The 22,887-nt window shown below is 40.9% G+C and overlaps 1 protein-coding gene across 5 annotated transcripts in view; it reads right to left on the minus strand.

Moving 5' to 3' along the window:
* The window catches only part of LOC145446989 (citron Rho-interacting kinase-like), a 58,994-nt gene that overhangs the window by 4,480 nt on the left and 31,627 nt on the right, over positions 1 to 22,887 (minus strand). For all 5 annotated transcript variants that reach the window (XM_080325402.1, XM_080325400.1, XM_080325399.1 and 2 more), the window contains exons 22-34: positions 22,695 to 22,846; positions 22,520 to 22,630; positions 21,602 to 21,811; positions 20,503 to 20,669; positions 17,930 to 18,010; positions 17,122 to 17,313; positions 16,160 to 16,342; positions 14,671 to 14,779; positions 10,898 to 11,011; positions 9,796 to 9,876; positions 9,608 to 9,728; positions 8,712 to 8,849; positions 7,608 to 7,754 (exon numbers count right to left, since the gene is read on the minus strand). In XM_080325402.1, coding sequence (XP_080181528.1) covers positions 7,608 to 7,754; positions 8,712 to 8,849; positions 9,608 to 9,728; positions 9,796 to 9,876; positions 10,898 to 11,011; positions 14,671 to 14,779; positions 16,160 to 16,342; positions 17,122 to 17,313; positions 17,930 to 18,010; positions 20,503 to 20,669; positions 21,602 to 21,811; positions 22,520 to 22,630; positions 22,695 to 22,846 — 1,806 coding nt within the window. The remainder of the gene's footprint in view (positions 1 to 7,607; positions 7,755 to 8,711; positions 8,850 to 9,607; positions 9,729 to 9,795; positions 9,877 to 10,897; positions 11,012 to 14,670; positions 14,780 to 16,159; positions 16,343 to 17,121; positions 17,314 to 17,929; positions 18,011 to 20,502; positions 20,670 to 21,601; positions 21,812 to 22,519; positions 22,631 to 22,694; positions 22,847 to 22,887) is intronic.

The following is a 22,887-nucleotide window of genomic DNA, read 5'->3' on the forward strand; positions in this document are numbered from 1 at the left end:
ATATTGAAAGCACATGAATTGCAAATCCATATTGAAAACACAAAAACATCAATTCTATATTGAAAAAAGATATATTCCGCAGATGGTTTCACTACCAGAGTATTAGTCTACACCAGTGGTTCCCAACCTTTTTCGGTGGCAGGGCCAAATTTAGAATTTCAGAGTACGGCCGGGGCCGCACGAATACCAGGGCAATGAAAGGAACCCAAAATAGTCACCAAAATATGAAAATTGGCATTGTTCCGATCATTCGCTTGACGCCATTGGCCATTGTGTTGCCGCGTTCCCGTTGTTCAGAACAATCAACCTTTGCTGGCTATTTCGGAGTAGTTTTATTGCCCTGGCGAGATTTCAATTCGTATTTTTGGAATCAGTGCGACACTTGCTTTCGATAAACACCGACATATCAAATTATTCGAACGCTTGGGTCGCGAGCTATAGGACTACCAATTATGCTGCTTTTTGCCGGCTAAGCAGTACGCATCTCGGCGTATTCAATCGCGAGTCACTTGTTGCACATCTATCCGTAAATTAGTTATCAATACCCAGGGCCGTAACAGCACTTCGTCAGCCCCCCCCCCCTTAAAAACGTTTCTCTTGGGCCCCCCATAGGGTGATAAACCGAACTCCGAATCCCCCCAGACCCCTCGGGCTAGATGGCTGTTTACCGCTATTTATCATCTAAATCGGGTGTCCGTTTTAGGCAGCTTCTCTCGACAAATTGCGCGAAGCGCGAAAAAATTCTATAATTATTGATTGAATATATATAATCGGGAATTGCATATATATTGGTATCAATTTTTATCCTCTCTCTGCTCACGTAATCAGATTGACCGGTTGAGCCGAGTGAGTTGTGTTTGAAAAGGTAGGACCACTCAATAATAATTAAACATCTTCGGGCGTATACCCGTTGGCAGGAACGAAACAGCACTTCGTCAAGCCCCCCAAAACACTTAGGTCTTGAGCTCCCATAGGGTGATAAACCGACCCCCCGTGTCGTTGTTCGCTTCTGCCACGAAATCAGGACCCCCGTTTAGAGAGCCAGCGTGGAGCGCGAAAATTTTCGATAATTCAAAATGAAATAGGTCAATAAGATCGGGAATTGCATATATATTGCTATCAATTACTTATCCTCTCTGCTCACGTAATCAGATTTACCGGTAGAGCTGAGTGAGGTGTCTTGGAAACTGTAGGGCCCGTAAATAATAATTAAACATATTCGTACGAGCGGACCCGTTGGTACGACTTCGTTACATGATGTTATTTGTTATTTCGTGACCTCCAGTCTGCTATATCAAAAAATATAGAATCGCCCAAACGTACTAAACTAAAAGATGCACACGATTCCAAATTGGTAGTTCTTCACTGGCATATAGTTCTTCCCTGCGGGATGGTAGCCTATTTGTCTCATGACGTTCAGATTGCCAAGACAGGAACATTCGGCGCCAGTCATTTAGGCGCCTATGGTCAATTATACCTATATGTATTTTGTATATATATAACGAAGTTTTCGGTCAGCGTAAGGGCAGTCCTTTTCGGCCAAGGTTTTCTCGCTGCCGATCGTTCTGGCACACTTCTTGGAGTCGCATGTTACATGGTCTAAAACTTTATATGTCTTCGTGCGCCGTGGCGCGGTAATGGCCAACGCCGATATGCCCACTTCTATAAATCTTTCGTATTTTATCTTGGTCGAAGAGTACCCAATAATTAAGGTACTTGGAAATTTGAAATCGCGCGCCTCCTTTGAGCTTGCTCCCCCCAATTGGGGGGCTTGGGGTGCGGCAGTTACGGTCCTATCAATACCTATATCTTTAGGTACTGCCCGTTCAACTGGAAAGTTAGGGCACATTGCATTGAAACAGCAGTGACGTAATCTTAGCAGTCTACTCACAACTGCCCTGCAATCCTAATTGAAAACTCCAGACTCCAAGCCAAGCAAGAGTCTTTTATAAATGTTCGTGTATCACCTAAAAATAGTACATTGAACGTTCTCTCATTCGAAATTTCATGCTGGTGACGTCATATTTTGTGATACGATTGTTGATATACAATGTTCTTTCCAATTCTCTACTAGTTGCTGACGATTACCCCTGACGAGTGTCAGCCGAAAATATTCGGGTTCATTTCAATATGAATATACTATTTAATTGTATAATTTTTTTTTCATAAATCGATTTCTCAATATTCTTGTGGGGGCCGCAAGAAGGCTAGCTGGGGGCCGCATGCGGCCCTCAGGGCCGCGGTTGGGAATCACTGGTCTACACAAACTTTGAAATCTGTTTTCGTATTTAAGGATTTCATCAGATTTTGGGACTTCAGTTTTCGTCTGAGGAGGCCATCTCTACATTTAAGGGGGGAAGGTACACCCAGATCATCAAAATTTTTCATAATTTTTTTATTGCATAATTACAAAGTATGAGACTGGCACTTTCATAAAATATAATCATCTTGCATGATTTCAAGCTATAAGTAGGTTAAAATTCCATTTAAAATCTCTCATTTTCGTGAAAAATTGAGAATCCCCCCCCTAATTTTTTTAACTAGCTCAAAATTGTCACCAAACGCCCTGTCCTTGTAATTTAGATAGTTATAACAAAGAGCCATATCTGTATTCACTCAAGCATGAATATCATAACATTATCTGGCTGCCAAAGCAGTTGTGAGCACTCACAAGATGTGTCATTAGCTATCCTGCTGTCGGGAGGAAATTTCTGAATTATTATACTTTCCAAGATAATATTGTGAGAAAATTGATAGTTAGTGGTGATTTTACAATGGACGGGACAAAGATAACAACAAAGCAAGCATTTAGCAAGAGAAGGAGGTATAATATGGTGAAAGAAAAGTTTCTAAGAAACCGAAAAAGTCATTCGAGAAAAGATTGGACCTTTTATCTGCTTCGAAGTCTGATGGTGGTTGATGAAATTCCGAGGAAACCTTTTTCCTAGCAAGTCATGCATCTTTGATGCAGTCATTCAATGTATTGTGACTTACCCTGACTGTGATTCAACAGGCAAGGGCTGTTGGCAAAATATCCAGCAAGGCTTTGCTACAGAGATTAGCATCGGAGTGTCGTGCTACAAGAAAGAAATTTTTTGTTGGTTCACCTCGTCAAAAAGAGATGATGTTGAAGAGGAAGGCAAAAAGCATTGTCATCACCAGATCAATACCAAAGTGGAGCCAGTATTATCATAACGCCATCGTAAATGGTGCACCAGATGCACAGAATGCATCGACTAAAGTGTGGGCAATACTGATGCCTAACAGTCCAACTACAGAAGAACCGATGCACGGTAATTGTGATGAAAAGTGGTGCTTTTACTTGAAGGCTAAACTTGAAGGTGCTACCGATCCGCAAATATCTGCTGAGAGCCAAAATGTATCAAGCGGTCAAACCCGTCTTCAAGGACCTTGCAAGTATTGATCTTCTTTCACAGTGCATGAACTTGCAAACCTAGAATGCTAACGAGTGCCTCCATAGCACCCTATGCTCCGAGGAGACTTGCGTGGAAAGAGACTACCTGGAATTTGCGGTAGCTCTAGCTGTGATAAGATGGAACACCGGTGCAACAGGTCTCTTCGATGTGGTAGCAGCAGTAGGAATTCCTATGAGCCTCAGAGTCAGATTTGCAGGAATTAGAGACAACGCAATTCGAAACGAAAAATTCTGACGCCCAAATCGACACAACTGGTGATCGAAAACGAAGGAAATTAAAAAAATGATGCAGTGAAAGAGAGTTTGAGAAGGAAACACTACTTACAGTGCAGGGAAATTTTAATCATAACCATGCTGCATCCTTGGCTCTGGGCTCTCCCTGTTGTACCGTTCATCCATCTACTAATTTTTCATGCCTCATTTTTATTATAAATTTGATGGTATAAAATTGTATCGTTGAAGGAATCCAGTGTAATGTTGTCATAATATGTTCAATCAGTAACAACTGCAGTGCAACTTGACAGTGTCGTAGGGATCCAAATATGTCATTTCAACTGTTCTAAATCCAACTGTGATCTTATGCTTGTCCAATTCAAGGTTTGAAAAATGTTCACATATGGAATAGCAGTTTTGAGTGAAAAACGGTAAAACCCGACATACTTTATATCACTTATTATGCATTTATGTACATTCAATCTCCTTCAAATTTGGCTATATCCTAATTCAAGCATGCCTGATTACTGGGAGAGCATCGCATTTCGCATATCTGTTCTAATTTTTCACAAATACAATTTTCAATTTTCAAAGTTGATTTTCTCAGCTTTTTGATTTTCACTGGTTTGGTTTATCTGCGGAAGGAAATTTTGGTATCAAATGATCTCCAATCTCGATCAAACTTGGCTCAATTACAGCAGTAGATGTGCTCTACCTGGTAGAATGATAGAATTTTGAGTTGGAGTCAGAGTTTTAGTTTGCTAGTTATGATTTGTTTTATTTTATGAAAAAAAATGGAAAACTCGGTAACGTAATAGTGTCAAATCCACTTTCAGGTGATTTTTTTCTGCATAATTGGAAACTCCAAGCATTCTACCAGGTGCTTAGGGGTATATGGATACCTAATCAATCATTATCTGGAGTTTATAAGCATTCCTTGAAGAGACAGACTTTCCGCCGTGCGAAGTGTCCGATTTGAAAATCTCCCCCCCAATTTGGGCCCAAGGAATTATTTTGAGAAACCAAAATTTACATAGAATATGGAGTATGGTATATTAAACTCACACACCAAATTTTAAGACGCCAGACTGTATATTGTAGAAAATATAGCAATTTGAAATTTTACGTAGCGTAGGTGTACCTTCCCCCCTTAAATCCCGATACATGGGCAGATGCTTCAGTCACCACTTTGACGTCTCTTTCCACTGCCTGGTTATGCCACGGAAGATTGAGCCTTAATGGTGATGACTAGGGCGATTTTTTTTTTACCTAAAAAACGGAAGATTTTGACCTAAAAATTCTGAAATTTGACCAAATTTTGACCTCACGTTTGCAAATTAGGTGTTTTCGCACATAATGTTAAAATTGTACTACTTATCTTCATTTCTGGTTGGAACTGTCTGTCCTTACAAAGTAGATTGGCCTGAAAGAACGTTTTTGGCTCAAAAACTGACAAATTTTTACATGAAAAAACTAGTATTTTAACGAAATCTGGCCCTATGAAGAATTGCAGTAGTTACATCACGTATTATGGTGGAATAATTAAAATTTGCTGTAGTACAACGAAAGATACTTTCCTACATTCTCGGGTAGAAAGTGTTTTTTTTTCATTGTTTGTTTTGTGGTATTCATGGTGTTTGTCAACTACTATGGTCATTTACCCCAGGCCGATATTCTTCATTATTTTCCGTAACTGCCACCATATAGCAGGGCCCACCTCTAGGCTTTTTTGTAAGACACCGCTTACGCGGATGAGGTGGCGAGGAGGAGCCTAGGTAAAGTCGACCTCGGTCGGAATCGAACCCACACCCATTGGTGTTGCAGCCGCGGATTATACCACTGCGCTATCTCGGGTAGAAAGTGTCTGTTCTTACTAAGTAGCTTGCCCAGAATGGAGAAAGAACGTTCAACAGCAGCAGTTGTTAGCTGACAACACTGAAGTTGTGTGCACACTGCTTGCTGGTGATGCACCGTGTTGCTTCATTCTGACAATGTTGTCTATATCACAATTTTTCAGCTTGCGCTTCTTGATATAAGAACCATGCAATGCCCAAGCAGTCTTGCTTCAGTTAGGATATTGCGCTACGTTGAACATAAAACCATGTCACTATTTGTTTCGTTTGACCGTTTATGATTCACAATGAGCAGACGATGAGCCGTTGACAACGGTAGGCCTATAAAGTAGGCTACAGGCTGTAAATTATCAAATGATAAGTTCACAGACAGCGCAAAATCTACGATACAAACGAAATGTAGAGGTCATCCCCCACCCATCCCCCTTGACCATGACCAGCATTTCAACAATCAATTGATCAATATTTTACGCTCTTTTTTCAGAATTGGCCAATGTCATCATGGAATCAAAAATTTTTGTATACATTATTGGCTTTACTCCACGTTTGCTTGATTTTCTTGCTCTCTATGCTCGCATATTTTCCATCATGCGGGCCCCGCAGGCCTCAGTCAGACGACTTCATACATTACTGGTATAATTCGCTCTGTTGGTACCGAACCAATAGCACTATCTTCAGAGAAATGTTTCGACGCCACGCTTTTCTCTATCATCACGAGGGTCAGTCCAGCATGATTGAAGCTCTGATTTCTCTTAATGATTGAAATCTTCTGCAGACAACTATCCATCCAGCTGCTCTCTGTCTTTGGTGATCGATTACTGCAGGGGGATTCCCACGAAGTCAGTGGGGCATAACGCTGGTTAGTTATCTATAATATTTTTCAGATAGGCACGCCTACTGCCCTGTATGCAGTATGCACTATATGCAGCTTGACCATTTATTTTTATAATTTACCGTCGTCACGTCTTCTATCCACTTCTCTGACTTCCTGCCACCATGTGGTGACGTCATGAAAATGGTTGATATTTTTTAAACTTCAATGGCCGATACCGATATTTCTCTCCAAACGTGATATCGACTCGATATTATCGGCGAGAAAATAATCGGTCGGGCTCTAATCAAGACTACAACTATCAGCAGACCAAACAGAATACCAGATTCCAATTATCGACTTTGTAGGAGGATATGTTAATGAACCGAAACCTAAAAACAACGTTGACACTAAAATCAGATTGTTTAAAATCCCAATTATAAACATCAGGGCCAAACATACCACCAAATTGTCAAATTGAATCTAAAAGATATGAAACTGGCACCAGCAATCAAAAACTCATAACTCATATCTCAAGCTGGAAAATCTAAGGTCATCAAAGGTTCAATCTTCCCTGGCACAACCAGGCAGTAGAAAGAGACGTTAAAGTGGTGACTGAAGCATCTGCCCATGTATCGGGATTTAAACGTAGAGATGGCCTCATCAGACGAAAACTGAAGTCTCAAAAGCAGATGAAATCCTTTAATACGAAACAAGATTTCAAAGTTTGTGTAGACTAATACTCTGGTAGTGAAAACATCTTCGAAATATATCTTTTTTCAATATAGAATTGATGTTTTTGTGTTTTCAATATGGATTTGCAATTTATGTGCTTTCAATATGGAGTTGTTAGTCATAAGATCAATCGCTACACGCTTCTGGCATTGTACCCACTGCTTCATGCCTAATTTTACCAAAAAATGGTCTAAAAATCAAAAATTTGTATGTAATTTATTTTTTTGATATTGGGCACCACATATCAAGTATCCGTTTTGAAATTCAAAATTTTCCATTTTTCTCTCCACCCTATTAGCAAATTCGAAAAAATCGAAACCCCCCCTTATTTTATGTAACACATATAGAATAGGAGAAATGATGCCAAGAGTCAAAGCTACTAGAGCACTACCTTAGCAAATTCGAAAAAATCGAAACCCCCCCTTATTTTATGTAACACATATAGAATAGGAGAAATGATGCCAAGAGTCAAAGCTACTAGAGCACTACCAATGTACATGTTAACCGTGTGCCTGAAATGTTAGTGGACGGTCCCACAGAATGAGAATGAGTAGCTTACTTGACCGGTGTTACGTGTTGACGGACAGTTTCTGATGTAGTATGCGACCAAACAGAACTGTCCGAATCCGCAACATCTTCTGTCGATGTGGAGCCGGCATCAAGAAATCGATCGGAATAAGACTCGGTTGCTAATTTCTTCTCGACTCTGGAAAAAGAACGAATGGTTTTGCTTGTTGAATGGGTGCTTATGAAAGCCCGAGTGATTATTATCGGTTTGTCGACAACGACACATGGTTCCGTTTTGACCATCTCCCTTGAAGGAGCCTTTGACGAAATATCAGCCAAATTCAATCACCTCGCTACCAAATGGAGAATCACAGTATCGCTACACAACAATAATTCAGCTTTCAAAAGTACGTTGATAATAAGCAGTTACTTAGATGAAGAACTTTTCGCGTGCCTCCTATCAAGAAGCAAACAGCACGATAATGACATAGAACAGTAAATAAAACCGTTCATATCAAACCTACTTTTCTGTACCACCAACAATCATAATAATTATTTGATACTTACAGTGATTCGGACGGAATGAGTGAATCAATTTGTATTTTAGATTTTTTGTTTGTGCCTCTTTTGAAACTATGTTTTGTGATATTCCACTCGAACATGGAGCCGGTTCTGGCTTCGCAACACAGCAACTAGGGCTGGACAAAATCGAGTACCCGAGTGGTTCAATTCTGAATCGAGTATCACTCATTATGATGGCATAGCAGTATGAATGGTGTGGAGAGTTGAAATATGTGCCTATTACGCGACCACAAAGAAGAGAATGCCAGCTCCACATCTCATTAAATATGATTCGGTTTCTTTTCGATCATTCCTATTTCATTGCGCGATGTGACAATGCTACGAGTTGATCACGACAACGCCGGAATGACGTTTCCACAAACATGCGTTCAAAGCTTCCGCAGTGATAGTAAGTGATGATGGCGCAGTGCAAATAGACCCAACACAATACAATCGCGACTTATGCCTGATTAAGCCAGAATCCCAAACACTGCAGGGGAAATGAGCACGGAATGAAATGTAGATAAAACGCGACCTGAAGATAGCAGCTTGATTTAGGCTTATGATTCTTTATGACTTGAAAAGACTGACGTACCTGGATGGAAGTGCTTCTGACGACTTGGCGCCGTCTTTCTCCATTGCTCCCTTACAACATACCACGGTCACTTTACCCCCGTCATTGGTGCTCAAGTAGACGGCTCCGTCCGTGATGGCGGGCCCGAGGTATCTTGGACTAGTCCCAAAAAACAGAAAAAAATAGGAGACACGAATGGGACGGGTATCAATCTTGGCAAGGTAATGATTGGCATTTAGCATTATTATTGAAGAATCCCTAGAATGATCTAGCCGGGTTGTAATGAATCGAGTCGCAATTTTTCGTCGTCTCGACTTGATTTGAATCAATCTGTAACATATAGAAAATGGCTCGACTCAACTTGAGTCAATCTGTGTATTGAGTCGACTTGTACTCGAGTCATCGCGCACACCTTGACCAAGTCATACGACGCGAGACTTTGCATATTATTTGACAAACAACAAACATTGAATGACGATGAAAAATGTTATTCAACAAAATCAAAACAAAATTCATGTTAAGATTTCGAAATCGAAAAAATCAGTTCCAAACCATGTCTGGGGTCAGACTAGGACTAATTAGAGCGAATCACTGGTAATCAAATTCTGAGCTAATGTGCCAAATATTTATTTGCTTCAATTGTAATTCCAATCTAATTAATGAAATTTTTTATGTTCTCACTTTAATTCTAACCCAATTTTCTGTTTTCCTGAAACTGCTTCAGGAGAACTGTTTTGTGCGAAGGCCAAGCTTGCTACATAGACATTTGCCATTCTCGTGCTTATGAGAACGGCATCTGACTTCATGTCCAGGGTTTCACGAATTCAGTAATTCTAATTGCAATGGTAGTCGAATTTGGAGAAGTCTGCCAGGGGGATAAAATTTTCAAAGAACGAGGCCATTAGGAAACGCATTACCTCGCCAAGCCCAAGTAGACTCGATTTAACGAAGTCGTTTCGTCACTTTCGTGCAGACGGGGTATAGAAAGAAATTCCACGGAATGGAAATGCGTGATGATCAAGTATGGGTCGCTGTAAGCTGAAACATGGAAGGGAGAATAAACGAATGGCAGGTAAACGAAGAGCAACTAGAGCACGCAGCTTACCGAACGATAACGCCATTCTTGACCACACAACGTTTTCGGGTCTCGTTCTTTTTCCAAAGCAATCGACAAAAATCCCAAATTCTGAAAGAGATGAAGTTAGATGATGTGTCAACTCTCCGGCCGCTTTGCCAAATCTCACACAATCACAGAATGTAACACGTTGACTAGGGCTTTACAACAATACCCATATGCGTCACTTTTTTTTGACCTGTTAAATGAAAAATTTTCTGCTCAACTTTATAATACAACGGAGTAGGTTTTTGATTTGTCCAATACGGCGAAAATGTGAGATTTTGGTTAAAGTAGCCTAATGGGTTATCTCCAAAAGAAGAGCCAATTTGGAAAAACCAAGGTCGCATTCGGAATCAGTGGACTTCAGAACCCACAAAACCGCTCTTACTTTGTCTGCCTAAATATATGTGTTGGCCAGTGTTATTACTTATCTGAGCTCATTAAATATTATTTTTACAAATCGTTCGCTTGTACTAGTTGGAATTGAGCTGAATTTTCAATGCATCGATTTTAGACAACGTTACTACCTGATGGGGTTGGCAGTGAAATTAAAAATTTTCCAACACAATAATACGTTCCCTTCTACAGGTTGGAATGGAGCCAAATTTGCTGCGCAGCGTTCCTTTAGCCAACCTAACAATTTTAACGGATAGCCAGTAAAATTTGAAGCAAACCGTTAATTTTCAACGACCCTAATGTTGACATTTGTCTTGAGGCTGTACGTAGACCAATACATCTCGCTACACAACTTGTCTACTGACTTAGTAATTGTTCTATTCTTTCTTGTTTTACTCGGTATGAGAATAAAGAATGGGCTCATTCCCTTATGCCGTCTCTACCTACACGGGCAAATTTCAAGTCTAGAGACATTTTGGTCTCGCAGGCTTATATGTAAGAGCAAGGTTTTAGACTGAGGAAAAGATGTCGGCCTTTGTATTGATGGCGGCATCGACCGTGATGCGATGTTATTCAGATGGACTGCAAAAACACCAAACAAAGATCTGGCGATTACGTACAGTGTGAAAGTTCATTTCTCATACATTCAACGGCACATTTAGATCCACCAACACTTGTGATTGTTTGATCTCACCATGAAAACACAGCAGATATTCGAGTCTGCCATCTTTTTTACCAATTTCCAGCACGGCGACAGGAAACATATCGGAAACATCCAATTGAGATTGCTCTCGGTCGTTGAGGAAGTCTAGAAGGAGTAAGTTGCAATGTTTTAAAGTACTGTATTGTCTACATGACGACCAGCAGTGGACAATATGGGGTAACTTGGTGACTCGATTTTGAATGGAGTACTTTAGAGCAGTGGTTCTCAACCGCCGGTCCGCGACGACATTCCTGCCGGTCCGCCGAGTATATTACAATTTTACATCCTAAATTCAAGATGCAATGTAAAAGGCTTGTCCATAGATAAAATAAATAAAACATCAAGTTTTAAACTGATTCAGAACTTCGTGAGGTAACATTAGGGCTGGAAACACATTCGATTTGACCTAAAGTTGAAGACGTGTCATTTGACGACATCCGAGCGACATAAGTAGAGAGAGAGAGAGATATGGTATTCTTTTTCGCCTGCACCATCGAGATGCTTTGACGACGGAGTTGCGATACGGCCCCATGAGGTCATCTAGTCTGCGACCCCGTTTTTTTCTCCTCCATGCTATCCGTGATTGCTGAGCGCCTAGCAGGATAGCTGCGGATACCAATTTTCGAGTCTTTGGTATGACCCGGCCGGTGATCGAACCCACGACCTACCGCTCGAGAAGCCGGACGCATAACCATTACACTATCTCGCTCGGTACGAGCTGTCTCATCGCTAAACAGCGCCGTTTGCGCGAGCATTCGTCTTCGATTCATTCATTTTGTGCAGGACCGTAGCCGGGGCACCCAAAACCGCCCAATTGGAGAGGGGCTAAGCTTGAAAAGAGTCCGGAATTATTTTGCAAATGAACATCAGGGTTGTAACCAAGTCACAAGGTTCCGAGTCGCAATTCAATGTCACTTTTATAGTTTTGACTCGAGTCAAGTCGAGTGATTTTCAATTCACCACCGAGTAAAGTCCGAGTCCAAGTCACTGAGTAGACTGCCGAGTCCGAGTCATCGTGTTTTGACTCGAGTCCGAGTCCAAGTCATTGTGTGGACTGTTCAGTTTCGAGTTAATGTCATGTGAATCTCACTTTTCACAACTCTACTCGGTGATATTGAATGCTTTTCATTCGTAATACTGTATCCTCTCTCACTAACAACAGTTTCTGGTAGCATTTCCAAGTACCAGTATTGATAAACGAAATAATATCAGTGTGATAACTTTACTATTCATCGAAATGCCTGTCTTGGTAGACCCAGCCTCGAGTCATATTACTTGGTCCGAGTCATATGCAATGACCCGAGTTCAGGTCGAGTGAATTCACAAATTGACTCGAGTCGAGTCATTTTTCATTTTAAAAAAATGACTCTCGAGAGTCATTACCATAGCGTATTTTTTTGAAATCTTTTCCCACATTGTTAAATTTCTTTTCGTGCTCTGCACAATTTAGTGTCATTAAACGTCTTGCTTATTAGGTGCCCTTCTCCGAGAAATACGCATGATTTATAGAAATAGGCGTTTGGGCGTCCGCCATTACCGCGCCATGACGTAACAACACATAATAATGAATATTAGGCTAACATGGGACTACGAAAGGCGTGCCCAAAATTCGGCAGCGAGAAAACCGATTGAGTCATGAATGATGGAAAATTTTCGCTATTGGCGCGACTAAGCTACTCAAACTCTTTGCATACACTGAGTACAATGAATGTCCACACAAGTACAGGTGAAAATATCTGCCCAGCTGTAGGTTCTGGGCAAAGCCATTTTACATCGACTCAGCAGCCTGACTACCATAAAATCACATTGATGCCATCATGAAGATAATTATTTGCTATCAAAACCTTCTAAATATCACTTTCTAGCACCATACAATTGCAAAAAACGGTTGCATGCTTTAAATTTTGGTTTCATTTCAATTTTGAAAGTTCACCGGTCCGCCAAACATTTTTTGAAACTTTACCGGTCCGCGAGGTGAAAAAGGTTGAGAACCACTGCTTTAGAGCACTCTAGATCAAGCCTAGTGCCGACGCCTGCCGGAACTATCGCGTCATACGGGTCTAAGACAGAGGACGTGGACGGAATGACAGAAGACACATACTGGCAGTGAACAGACTCAAGCGGCGTAATTGAATTTGATTTGCACTAATACTAAAACACAATGATCAGGAGATGTCTTACAAGCTCGAGACATCAAAAGTTCAGACTCCTCTGAAATCGGTATCACTCCTGGACAGATTCCAGAACAGACTTAGACATATTTGTGAAAATAGTTCCTGTATCTTTAGTTTGTGAATGTAATCAACAATGGCCGGAGATACGTATTCTTTTGTCTCTCGAGACGGAGTGATTGAAATCTCCTGATTGTCGGTACGGGTGTCGGCGAATACGTTGCGTATTCACATGACAGCGCGAGAACATGGAACTCGGCTAGCACGCATCAATCAGAAAGATCGTCTGTGCCTCGAGCGTCTCACTATAATTAGAATCGAGAATTGCAGATCCTAAAACATAACACTGGGCAAAAATTTTGAACTAACAATTTGTTGACTTCGATTTTGCACTTGATTTTGGCGTGCCGATTCCAAAAATGCCACTGGTTTTCTTCTATCACGTCAAGTTTTGCTCTACGACATATGCCCACAATATGCAAATTTTCACGAATTTAGCCACATTACTTTTCCATACCATATAAAAATCCAATTTTACCATATAATAATTTATATAGCCAAGGGCTCCATTGAATTATTAAGAAAACGGTACCGGACCGGTACTGGTATCAATCTAGGCCGATGCTTTCACCTATTTTTGGTCAATCATCCGAGGATATTTCAGACACGTATTTGATGCAAACTGCAGGATATGGCAAGAAAAATAAACATTACATTTACTATCAGCTATAGGTCCAATGGCCCATTCAGCTTATCCAGTGTAACTTGAAACTCCTATACGCTCGATAATTTGGATCAAGATGAAGATCTTAGTGATAGCCCGCCTAATGATGAAGACTTTAAAATCGAAGATGATTCTGAACGTAGATCAATCCATTAACGCGAGTTTTTGATCTGACATAGGCTTTGGGACTTGGAACAGAAAACTTCGGAACCTTTAACATCCATACGAAGTGAGAAAAGATTACTTGGCAAGGTAGAGATGATATCTGACTTTCGATCAGGAAAAACAGCCTTTTCTTCGTAGGCTTACTTTCGGTAGCTTTGTGTATTGCCGTGATACTGGCATCGGCACGATACTGTTACCGTGGATTACGGGAGGAGTTAGGAATCCCGATTTACAACTCAAGTGAATGGAAAAAGCCAATAGGTAGCTCAAAGGATGGGGGTAAGATACCATAGTAGATTGGAGCTTACATATGTTCGTTGACTATTGCTCGGATATCAAACTAGACAATCAACCGAATTATGGGTTATTAGCATAAATTTGGACGCTGAAACTCGCACTCCATTTGTCCTGTAGAAGCAATATTAGTTTAAATCAACCAAATAAAGCAGTGCAAAAGTTTAGTTGAAGTCTATTGATTTACTTCCGACTGCTTGTGGTTTTTGAAAGGTTTTATACAATAAACACAAAATAATAAAAGTAGTGCTATTATGTGGGTTATGAGACGATGTGGTGGGTGCCTAACCGAAAAACTTGATGTGATAGAGAGAAACGCAAGTCTTTTTTTAATTCAGCACCCAAAAATTAATCAACATCAATTGTCTGGTCAAAGTCAACAAAAATTGTGCTGACCAGTGTAATCATACCGTCAACTTTGTAATTCTCGAGCTCGATTTCCAGAAACCTGCTGGTGCCGAGGATAATGCTGCACATAGTGAAATGAAGACATGTAGTCGGCTGGGATGTCGTCAATTCCTACCAAAAGTCAAGGTTATCAACATAAAGGTAGCTAACAAGATAGTATAGAACAGATGGTTAAATGCCATATTTGAAAAAATAATGAATGATTGCAATTATCTTGTCATGGCAGTTTAGTGTAGTCAAAAATGAGATCATTTGGACAAAATCCGTTTCAAATATACCATGAGCCTCACTAGACATTTGGCCTCCGTGCTGAAGGCATGAAATCATTACTACAGTGGCGAATGAATTGTACCAGAAATGATGTCGGGATGCAATCCATGATAACTTATGAACAGAGCATTCATTTTTTTACCTAAAAAAGTTGAACTTTTTGACATGAAAAGATGAATGCGTGAAATATTGCATGAAAATCCAAAATTTATCGCAGTACAACTAGATACATGTTGTAACATTTTCTGATAGTCGGTCAAGGCAATCATTTATTGACATTTTAACCACGAGACCGCGATGTAATGAAATTGTCCGTCGTTAAGAAGTGACATGTCAAAAAATAATGGCCCAACGTATCAATCATATTATTTTCAAGATTAAAATTGATTGCTACTATAGACTATGATTTGCTACGACTAGAACAGGGGTGTCAAACTCAAATTTGATTTAGCCGTAGTCTGGCGTCAGCCCTGCATATGCATTGTGGGGAGTACAAGATGTTCAATTGGAAACGTGGACGTTGGAATTTGGTTTATAATTATTGAACCGCGAGTCCGGTTTCTCTCATAGCGGGGGTTCTAGTGAGTCGAAAGTGACACTGCAGTGTGACTATAGATATTTCAATTATGTATTTGTTCAACTAATATTTCCATGTAAACTGCATACAGCGGTTCCGCATTGACGATTTCGCTTCTGTAAATAACTACTTTTGGTCCAATTTGTATAAAACTCTAAACTTAGTGTATACTTTTTGCCTTCCTGAAATTGGATGTCAATTCCATCGAAATTTTACCAGTGCTAACTAGAGTGAAACCACACAGCTGTAGTCAGGTGGTTATAGTGTGGCCTATGGACGTGGAAGTATGTCCTGCAAAAAATCTCAAAATTTGTTACAAATGTGCTGGAAATATAAAGATGTTTTAATCTACTCAGAATTGCTTCGCGGGCCGGACGAAATCGTCTGGCGGGCCGTATGTTTGACACCCCTGCACTAGAACGATAGTGATGGATACCTGTTGATAAATTATTTTGTCTCAGAAACACATGATAGACTCGCCGATGCAACTGTGCACTTGATGCAACTACTTGCACATCCACTTATATTTGAGAAAACTTTAAAATGAACCTATACTAATCCAGCAATACCAATATGAACACCCACTAGATACGGAGAATCAAAGTAAATGTGCCGATCATGATCAAGAGAATAATGGCCAGTACCTTTTTCTTGCTGAAATATCTTTGCTCTACATTGTATTGGCAGATCAGAATGCTGTTCGGTGTGGCTGCACATATGTAGGGAATTCCGGCAATGGATCCGACAGCGAAAACGTGGCAGCTTCTCACGTCTTCCATTGCACCCAATTCAACAAACTTTCCAGGCTCCCCGGTGGCGGTGATCAGCTGGAAGACATGCGTTAGTTTATGATGCCGGCGATACTGAACGGAACAGGAGGTCCGTCACAAATCAATTCAAACTAGGAACATCAAACACAGTATCGGCGATACAACCAAATAGGGTTGCTCAAAAATAACATTTTTATTCAAATTTTATTGCCTATTTGGTAGAATTGCTAGGTTGTCTAAAAAACGCCGCACAGAGAATTTGACTTATTTCCAACCTGTAAGGGTGGAGCTATAAAAGGAAATAATTAGGGATTTATTCATTTCGAAAAATATGTTTTCAAATTTTCCTGTCTACTCCATGATATTATTCCATCGCCTAAAAACCGATGGAAAACAAATTCGGCTCAATTCCAGCCCGTAGAAGCGAAGTTATAGCAGTAGCTATAGCTAAATGTCACCGTAAATACTATGTCTGTCAAATCCAAAATTATCAATAACCATATCTTCATTACCATAGGTCGGAATTGAGCTAAATTTGTAGCTAAATTTTATTACATTTTGAATCCATTATTTCTAGCTCCGCTCCTACAGGTCGAAGGGGAACCAAATTTGTCGGGCAACGTTTTTTTGGGTCAACCTAACAATTTCATCCAATAAGTTATTTTTGAACATCCCTATTGTACAGCAACTGGCGACGCAAATCATTGCTACATTTGTCTCCATTTATGTCACAATGCACATCTTCTTTTTCTTATTACTCTCGACCTGAAAATTCTTCAGTTGCACTTCCGAATAACTGATCTGACAGATCTAAGCACAGCAACCGTAACACTTACTTGGGCAACATCGAAAGCAACCACTCTCCTGTCGGATCCTTCGATGGCCACGATAATGTCGGCCTTTCGCAGGAAGTCCAATTGCAGGATGTGCCGCGCTCCTTTGACGGCTTTGATGTGAGATCGATCGCACACAAATGCCGAGCTCGGGGTGAGGAGAAATAGTCCTTCGTCGCAACCGATCAGGACTTTCTAGAAATGGAAAACTCAATGTAACGGCGCCAACAGGCTTTTCGATTGTGGAAGTGAAAACAATTGTCGAGTTCATCCACGTAGCTAAGGTGCTGAAGTTCAGAACATTTCACAGGCTTATGAAAAAAAGGAATATTCCTAGTACCATAGCTAAAATCCTTCTATGATATGAGAAGGATATCACCAAAGATGGTCAAAATACTCATACTCGGTACTCTAGTAGACGTGAAAGTTGCAATTTCCAGGACACTTTTACACTATTTCATATAGAAAGCGCACGTGTACATGAAACAGTAAATTGGGTTGTGAGGTCGTAGACTTTCAGCACTTGTTTCGACAATTCCGCTCGTTACAGTCATGTGGCCATATCCTGAATCTACTTTGTAATTTACAAAATTCAAAGCATCAAAATCAAGTAAATTAGCCCAAAGCACTCATACGTTGAAGTGAAAACAGTCTAAAAACATCCTAACCAATCAAGCGAATAGTTCAAGAAGGACGTTTGCGCGAAATGCTTTGCTGTCCAGTGAGATCTCGTTTGAGCTGGGCATGTACCAGAGCCGACAATAATAATCGGTTACCAGCTTATAGCATAGGCGCGGATGGAATGAAATACCTCTTTCGAGATTGGCAGAGAGCAGTTCATCTCCAATTTCTCTTTGACTTGCAGCGTCACAATTTTGTTGCCGGATACTTTCTGGAAAGAACGGAAGCTTCATCAAAGATCAACCGATGAAAAAGATTATTTGCGACAAGACCATTTTGAGAGTTGACGACACACGTTTTGCGTTGAGATCTATCGTTTTCTCCATTAGAAAATATCATTTTTCAATTCTCATACAGTCGACCTCAGCTAGGTTAGAGTGAAAGAAACATGCATCACTGTGTCTGTTATGCTCAGGGTTGCCATCGACATGGACCCAAAAATAAGGACAGTTGAAAAATTGGATTATCATTAAAAAGCGTTTTTGTACATACTTTGTATTTATACGAGACGTGGCATATCACATTCCATACATTTTGCCAGAAACAATCTGCTCTAGCAACTCCTTGCTATTAGAAAGTGTTTCATGGATCTCACGAATGCTCAGGTCTAGGTTTACCTTTACTCAGGGCCGAAACAGCACTTCGTCAGCCCCCCTCACCACAAAAAAACGTTGGTCTTGCCCCCCCCCCCCCCTAGGGTAATAAACCTAACTTCTTTACCTCAATGTGATTAGAGGCGTCAACCAAGATAGGAAAAGGTCGTAGGCTACACCAAATTTAGATAAAATCATTATTTGAGCTTATGGAGCACGAACTCCAGTAACAATGCTTGTAGTCTTGGTCCTGGCCGAAGAAAACCATGTGCGATGTTGAAATAGGGGAATATTGCTTTGAACAATTACGATGTGCAATCGTTGGTGAGGAATGATTGCTGGTGTTTGACAGTATGGAGTGCCCAGGTGCCCTCTGCAGCAGCTGCCTTGTAGTCTGTGGTCGTTGGTGCTGATCGGCTGGTGGGAAAATTATTCATCAACTGGTTCAAATTATAACCATTATGACACACTTCTTGTGTTTTGGAGTATCAATTTGAGTTGAAATAGCGGTCTTTCCTGTGGCCTCCAGGTTAATGTCGCAATTGTAGATATTGCAATGTGCGAAACACTCGGCCTTCAAGCTACGTTTGATACCTTTGAATTGCCCTGGCTATCTCACCACTTAGAAGTCAAATCCTGCGGTGTGAACGTTACGAGAGTTCCTTTCATTTATGATGTCCTAAAATCTCGACGCAAAAGCATAATTTTAGAATGTTATGCAACACATACCAAACGAAAACGATCGAACTTCTGCAGTGGTTGAAAATTAGACAAAATAAGGACGCAAGTCGAAAATAAGGACATTTCTTAGAAATAAGGACGGTTGAGTTTTCTAAGACGTGACCCTTCAAAATAAGGACAAATCTTAGAAATAAGGACGGTATGGCAACCCTGGTTATGCTCAAGAGCAAAACAATGGCTCTTGGGACGAGGCCTCATATTTGCCTAAATAGTCATATCTTAAGGCTGTATCAGACGAGGCGATGCCGGCGATGTCGGCCGATAATTTCTCTACCATCATGTGAGAGATCGTTGCACTTGATTAGTTTCAGAAGGCGTTGACCCATTGCATTTAAACCTGCTCGGGGATGATTGACATCTGCGAATCGGTTTTTTGCTGTTGAACAGGTCAGGTACACTGTATTGTACAACGTACATACTACCGTATTATGATCAGTGATGGGCGGATAGTGATTTCTGAGAATCCGAATCCATCCGACAGCTCAAAGCTCTGATGAGCAATCCTTCCGAATACGAACAATCTCATCCAAATACCCATGCAAATCCGAAAAATCTTGTCCATAATCCAGAAAATCCGAACAGAATAAATATTCCGAAGAATCCCAATTGTGCAGCGGAGCTAGATACATTTAGGGCCTAGAGTTGGCTGGTTTATATTTGCTTGGACCTTTGACAAAACAACTTTAGAGTGCTACCAGTCCTATAACAAGGGGTACACTGTCTGTTTTGGTTGTCGAGCTGACGATTTTTTTCTTTCGACTTGAAGTCAAAAGTCACGTCTGGTCAAAATTATCCGGAAACAAAGTTACAACTAGCCGAAAATATTCGAAACTAATTCTGCAATATGGTTATGATGTCTGTCCAATGTGTTCATGCTGCAATGTCTTGTCGAATGAAACCTTATCTGAACCATGGTAGTATGGTATTTGTAAAGTTGAAGGTAGCACGAGTTTTGACTGCCATGATAGCTGTAGAAGAATATGCGCGTGCTGATGCTACTCGAAGGTGGTGGGTGCATCTGATTTTGCAACGCCGGCTTATACTGGATAAGTGGAGCGGCTTAATAATTTAGTACTACATCGCAGTAATTCGTTTCGCAATGCCTCGCCAGAAGGTCCGTCCGCCAAACGGCTTGAGCAAAAGTGACGCTATTCAAGTCTCGACACTGGTTTATATATGGATATGCATGAGCGCATCTCTCACTTCTCTCATCGCCGGCGATGTCGCCGAGTTAATTGACACTGTCAATTAAAATCGGCGGCGATTCGGCCGATGGCAGCGATGATGAAACAAACACTAACGCTCCGCCGACATGGCCTCGTCTGATACAGCCTTTACTGTCAGATGTAGAACTGACAAACCATCTTACCGAGCTGGCAACGGCAGTTTGCAAGGAAGCGCCGTGGGTGGTCAACTTCTGGAGGGATGCCACCCATTTTTGTTTGTCCGCGAATCCGGTCGAGAGAAAATAAATGTTTCTTGTCGGCCAACATGATGTTCCGTGACCCAGCTCCAATTTGAATACGTACGGGCGATCTACATCAAGAAGTATGTGCACACCATCAAAGTTGGTAGTCAAGTAAGTCTGGTTTACTGACTCGTTTCACTTGTACCGTTTTCATTTGTTTCTTTTCAAGTATTTGAAGAGAAGACTGTTGGAGGTACACAACTTCAGTATACCATTGACTAGTACAGTGGTCTCAACGTGGCCGATATCCAGTGCCCCCAAATGGCCAATTTTGAGAAACTAGGGGACGAAAATGTTACAACGTCCTATGATTGAATACGTTGTTGTGCCGATAGCAGGCGATATATATAAACGTAAGACTTTAATAGCTTCCACACCCTAATCAAGTAAATCAAATGATTTGATTTGCAAGAGAAATGGCCTTTGGTGTTGTGCTTGGCATGTCCTCTCGTAATCACGTTATTATTATCGAGAATAGCACACGTCTTGCATGACGATTGTCTGCAATTTTCCACGCCAGTTTTTTGTCTTGGGCGGGGTAGTCTGCTATTCACTAAAATGTTACGCAAGCTGCGTGGTTGACGTATGGCTAAAATAGGCCTCTTCGGGAATACTTCATTGCATTCTGGATCATTATTAAGTATGCGCTGATGTCCTGTGAGATATATTTATTTCACCCGACCAAAAAATACATGTAAAGCCGCCCCCTTAGTCTGCATATTGTTGTCCAAAAAAAAGGTCGACTCAACAGAAAGTAGGTGCGGAAACCGATTTTCTGAGCACTTATTCAGTCAATTCACCAGCGATCAGCGTTTGGTGAATAGATTTCCCGTATATAGGTCCGTAAATATTGGGGGGCGAAAATTTGTGTCTAGCTTGAGAAGGGGGCGACAGGTTGGGAACCACTTGACAAGAATATTCATATTGAAATAAAGCAAAAGATTTTCAGTTGCTGACTCGAGACCTTGTGACCCTGCATTGATGCAGCAAGTATGAATACCTGTTCTCGCCATAGCCATCAATTCAGACGACGACACGCTCGGATGAACATAACTCTGTTGCTTTCCGAGGTCCACCAGCTCACAATCTTTGTCGTGTAGTTTGACTCGTTTCGAAAAATTGCCCATCGGCTTCTCGTGGTTGCCGATAATCATCACTCCTTCTCTTAGTTGAACCCATTTTCGCTCCCAAGACGATTCTCCGCATAACACTGATCAGACATCGACACGTCAGACATCGCACAACATCCAATACATGTCAACGACCATAAGGAGCAAAGTTGGACAACTAGATCATTCTGATCAGAGCAAAATGGCGGTAATCTAATTCTAATCCAATTCTCGATTTTCCTGAAAACACTGCAGTATTGTACAGTACGAAACGATATGAGCATTCTGTGCGGGCATTCGCTATTCTCCTGCTCATGGGAGGGAGCTCTGATTTGGTGTCAACTGATCTTGATTCAATTTCAAAGTTTTCGATAATTATAATTCTGATCGGATTTTGAATTAAAAAATTGCGTAGCTATCATTCTAATCTAATTTGGAAAACTGTGTAACTATAATTCTAGTTCTAATCTAATTGGGAGAAGTTGAAAATTTCTAGTTGTGCAATGATTCAGACTACTGGAATCCAAAGCGAGTACGAATTGTAAAGATGGAGTCGAGAAATGACAGACGAGTTATCGGAACACTGAAAATAAAACTTGATCCTTTTTCCCAACCACAATTTGCCGTACATCACCAAAACCAAGTAGTACAAACTACGCACGATGGCAAAATTACATTTCTGCGAAGGCGTGGCCAACCCAGGCTATTGTCACCGAGTCACTCTGCGACGTAGAAGAGGTAGTATTTTTCACGGTAGTGATAACTCGAATACTTCACTCAAAGCTTATCATTCGACGAGTGTTCATTACCTTTGAGCCAGCCGTGAACATTCCCCTCGGCCTCATTGATTGCGATACAAGAGACGGGAGATGCTTTTTCGCACTTCTTATCGCCTTGCATCACATGCTGTATCAAACCGCCTGCACATCAGAGGGATTGATCATGGTCATGGTCACAACAATAAAGTAGTGCATCACAGGTTACCGGGTAGACCACAGCTACTAGAAAGGTTGCTTTTGCACGATCCATGGCACCACAAGTGACATTCAGAACATCGAAAAGCGTACTGGCCAAATCGAACGGAATCCAGGCACACGCCGCATTTCGATGTACGGATACACAAAATTTCAACAAGTCTGAAAAAGGGGAGCCATTTTATTTTACTATTTTGAGAAAT

This window comes from Botryllus schlosseri, chromosome 9 (assembly GCF_051294905.1).
Source record: "Botryllus schlosseri isolate E-star chromosome 9, Bs_hap1, whole genome shotgun sequence".
Classification (NCBI taxonomy): Eukaryota; Metazoa; Chordata; class Ascidiacea; order Stolidobranchia; family Styelidae; genus Botryllus; species Botryllus schlosseri.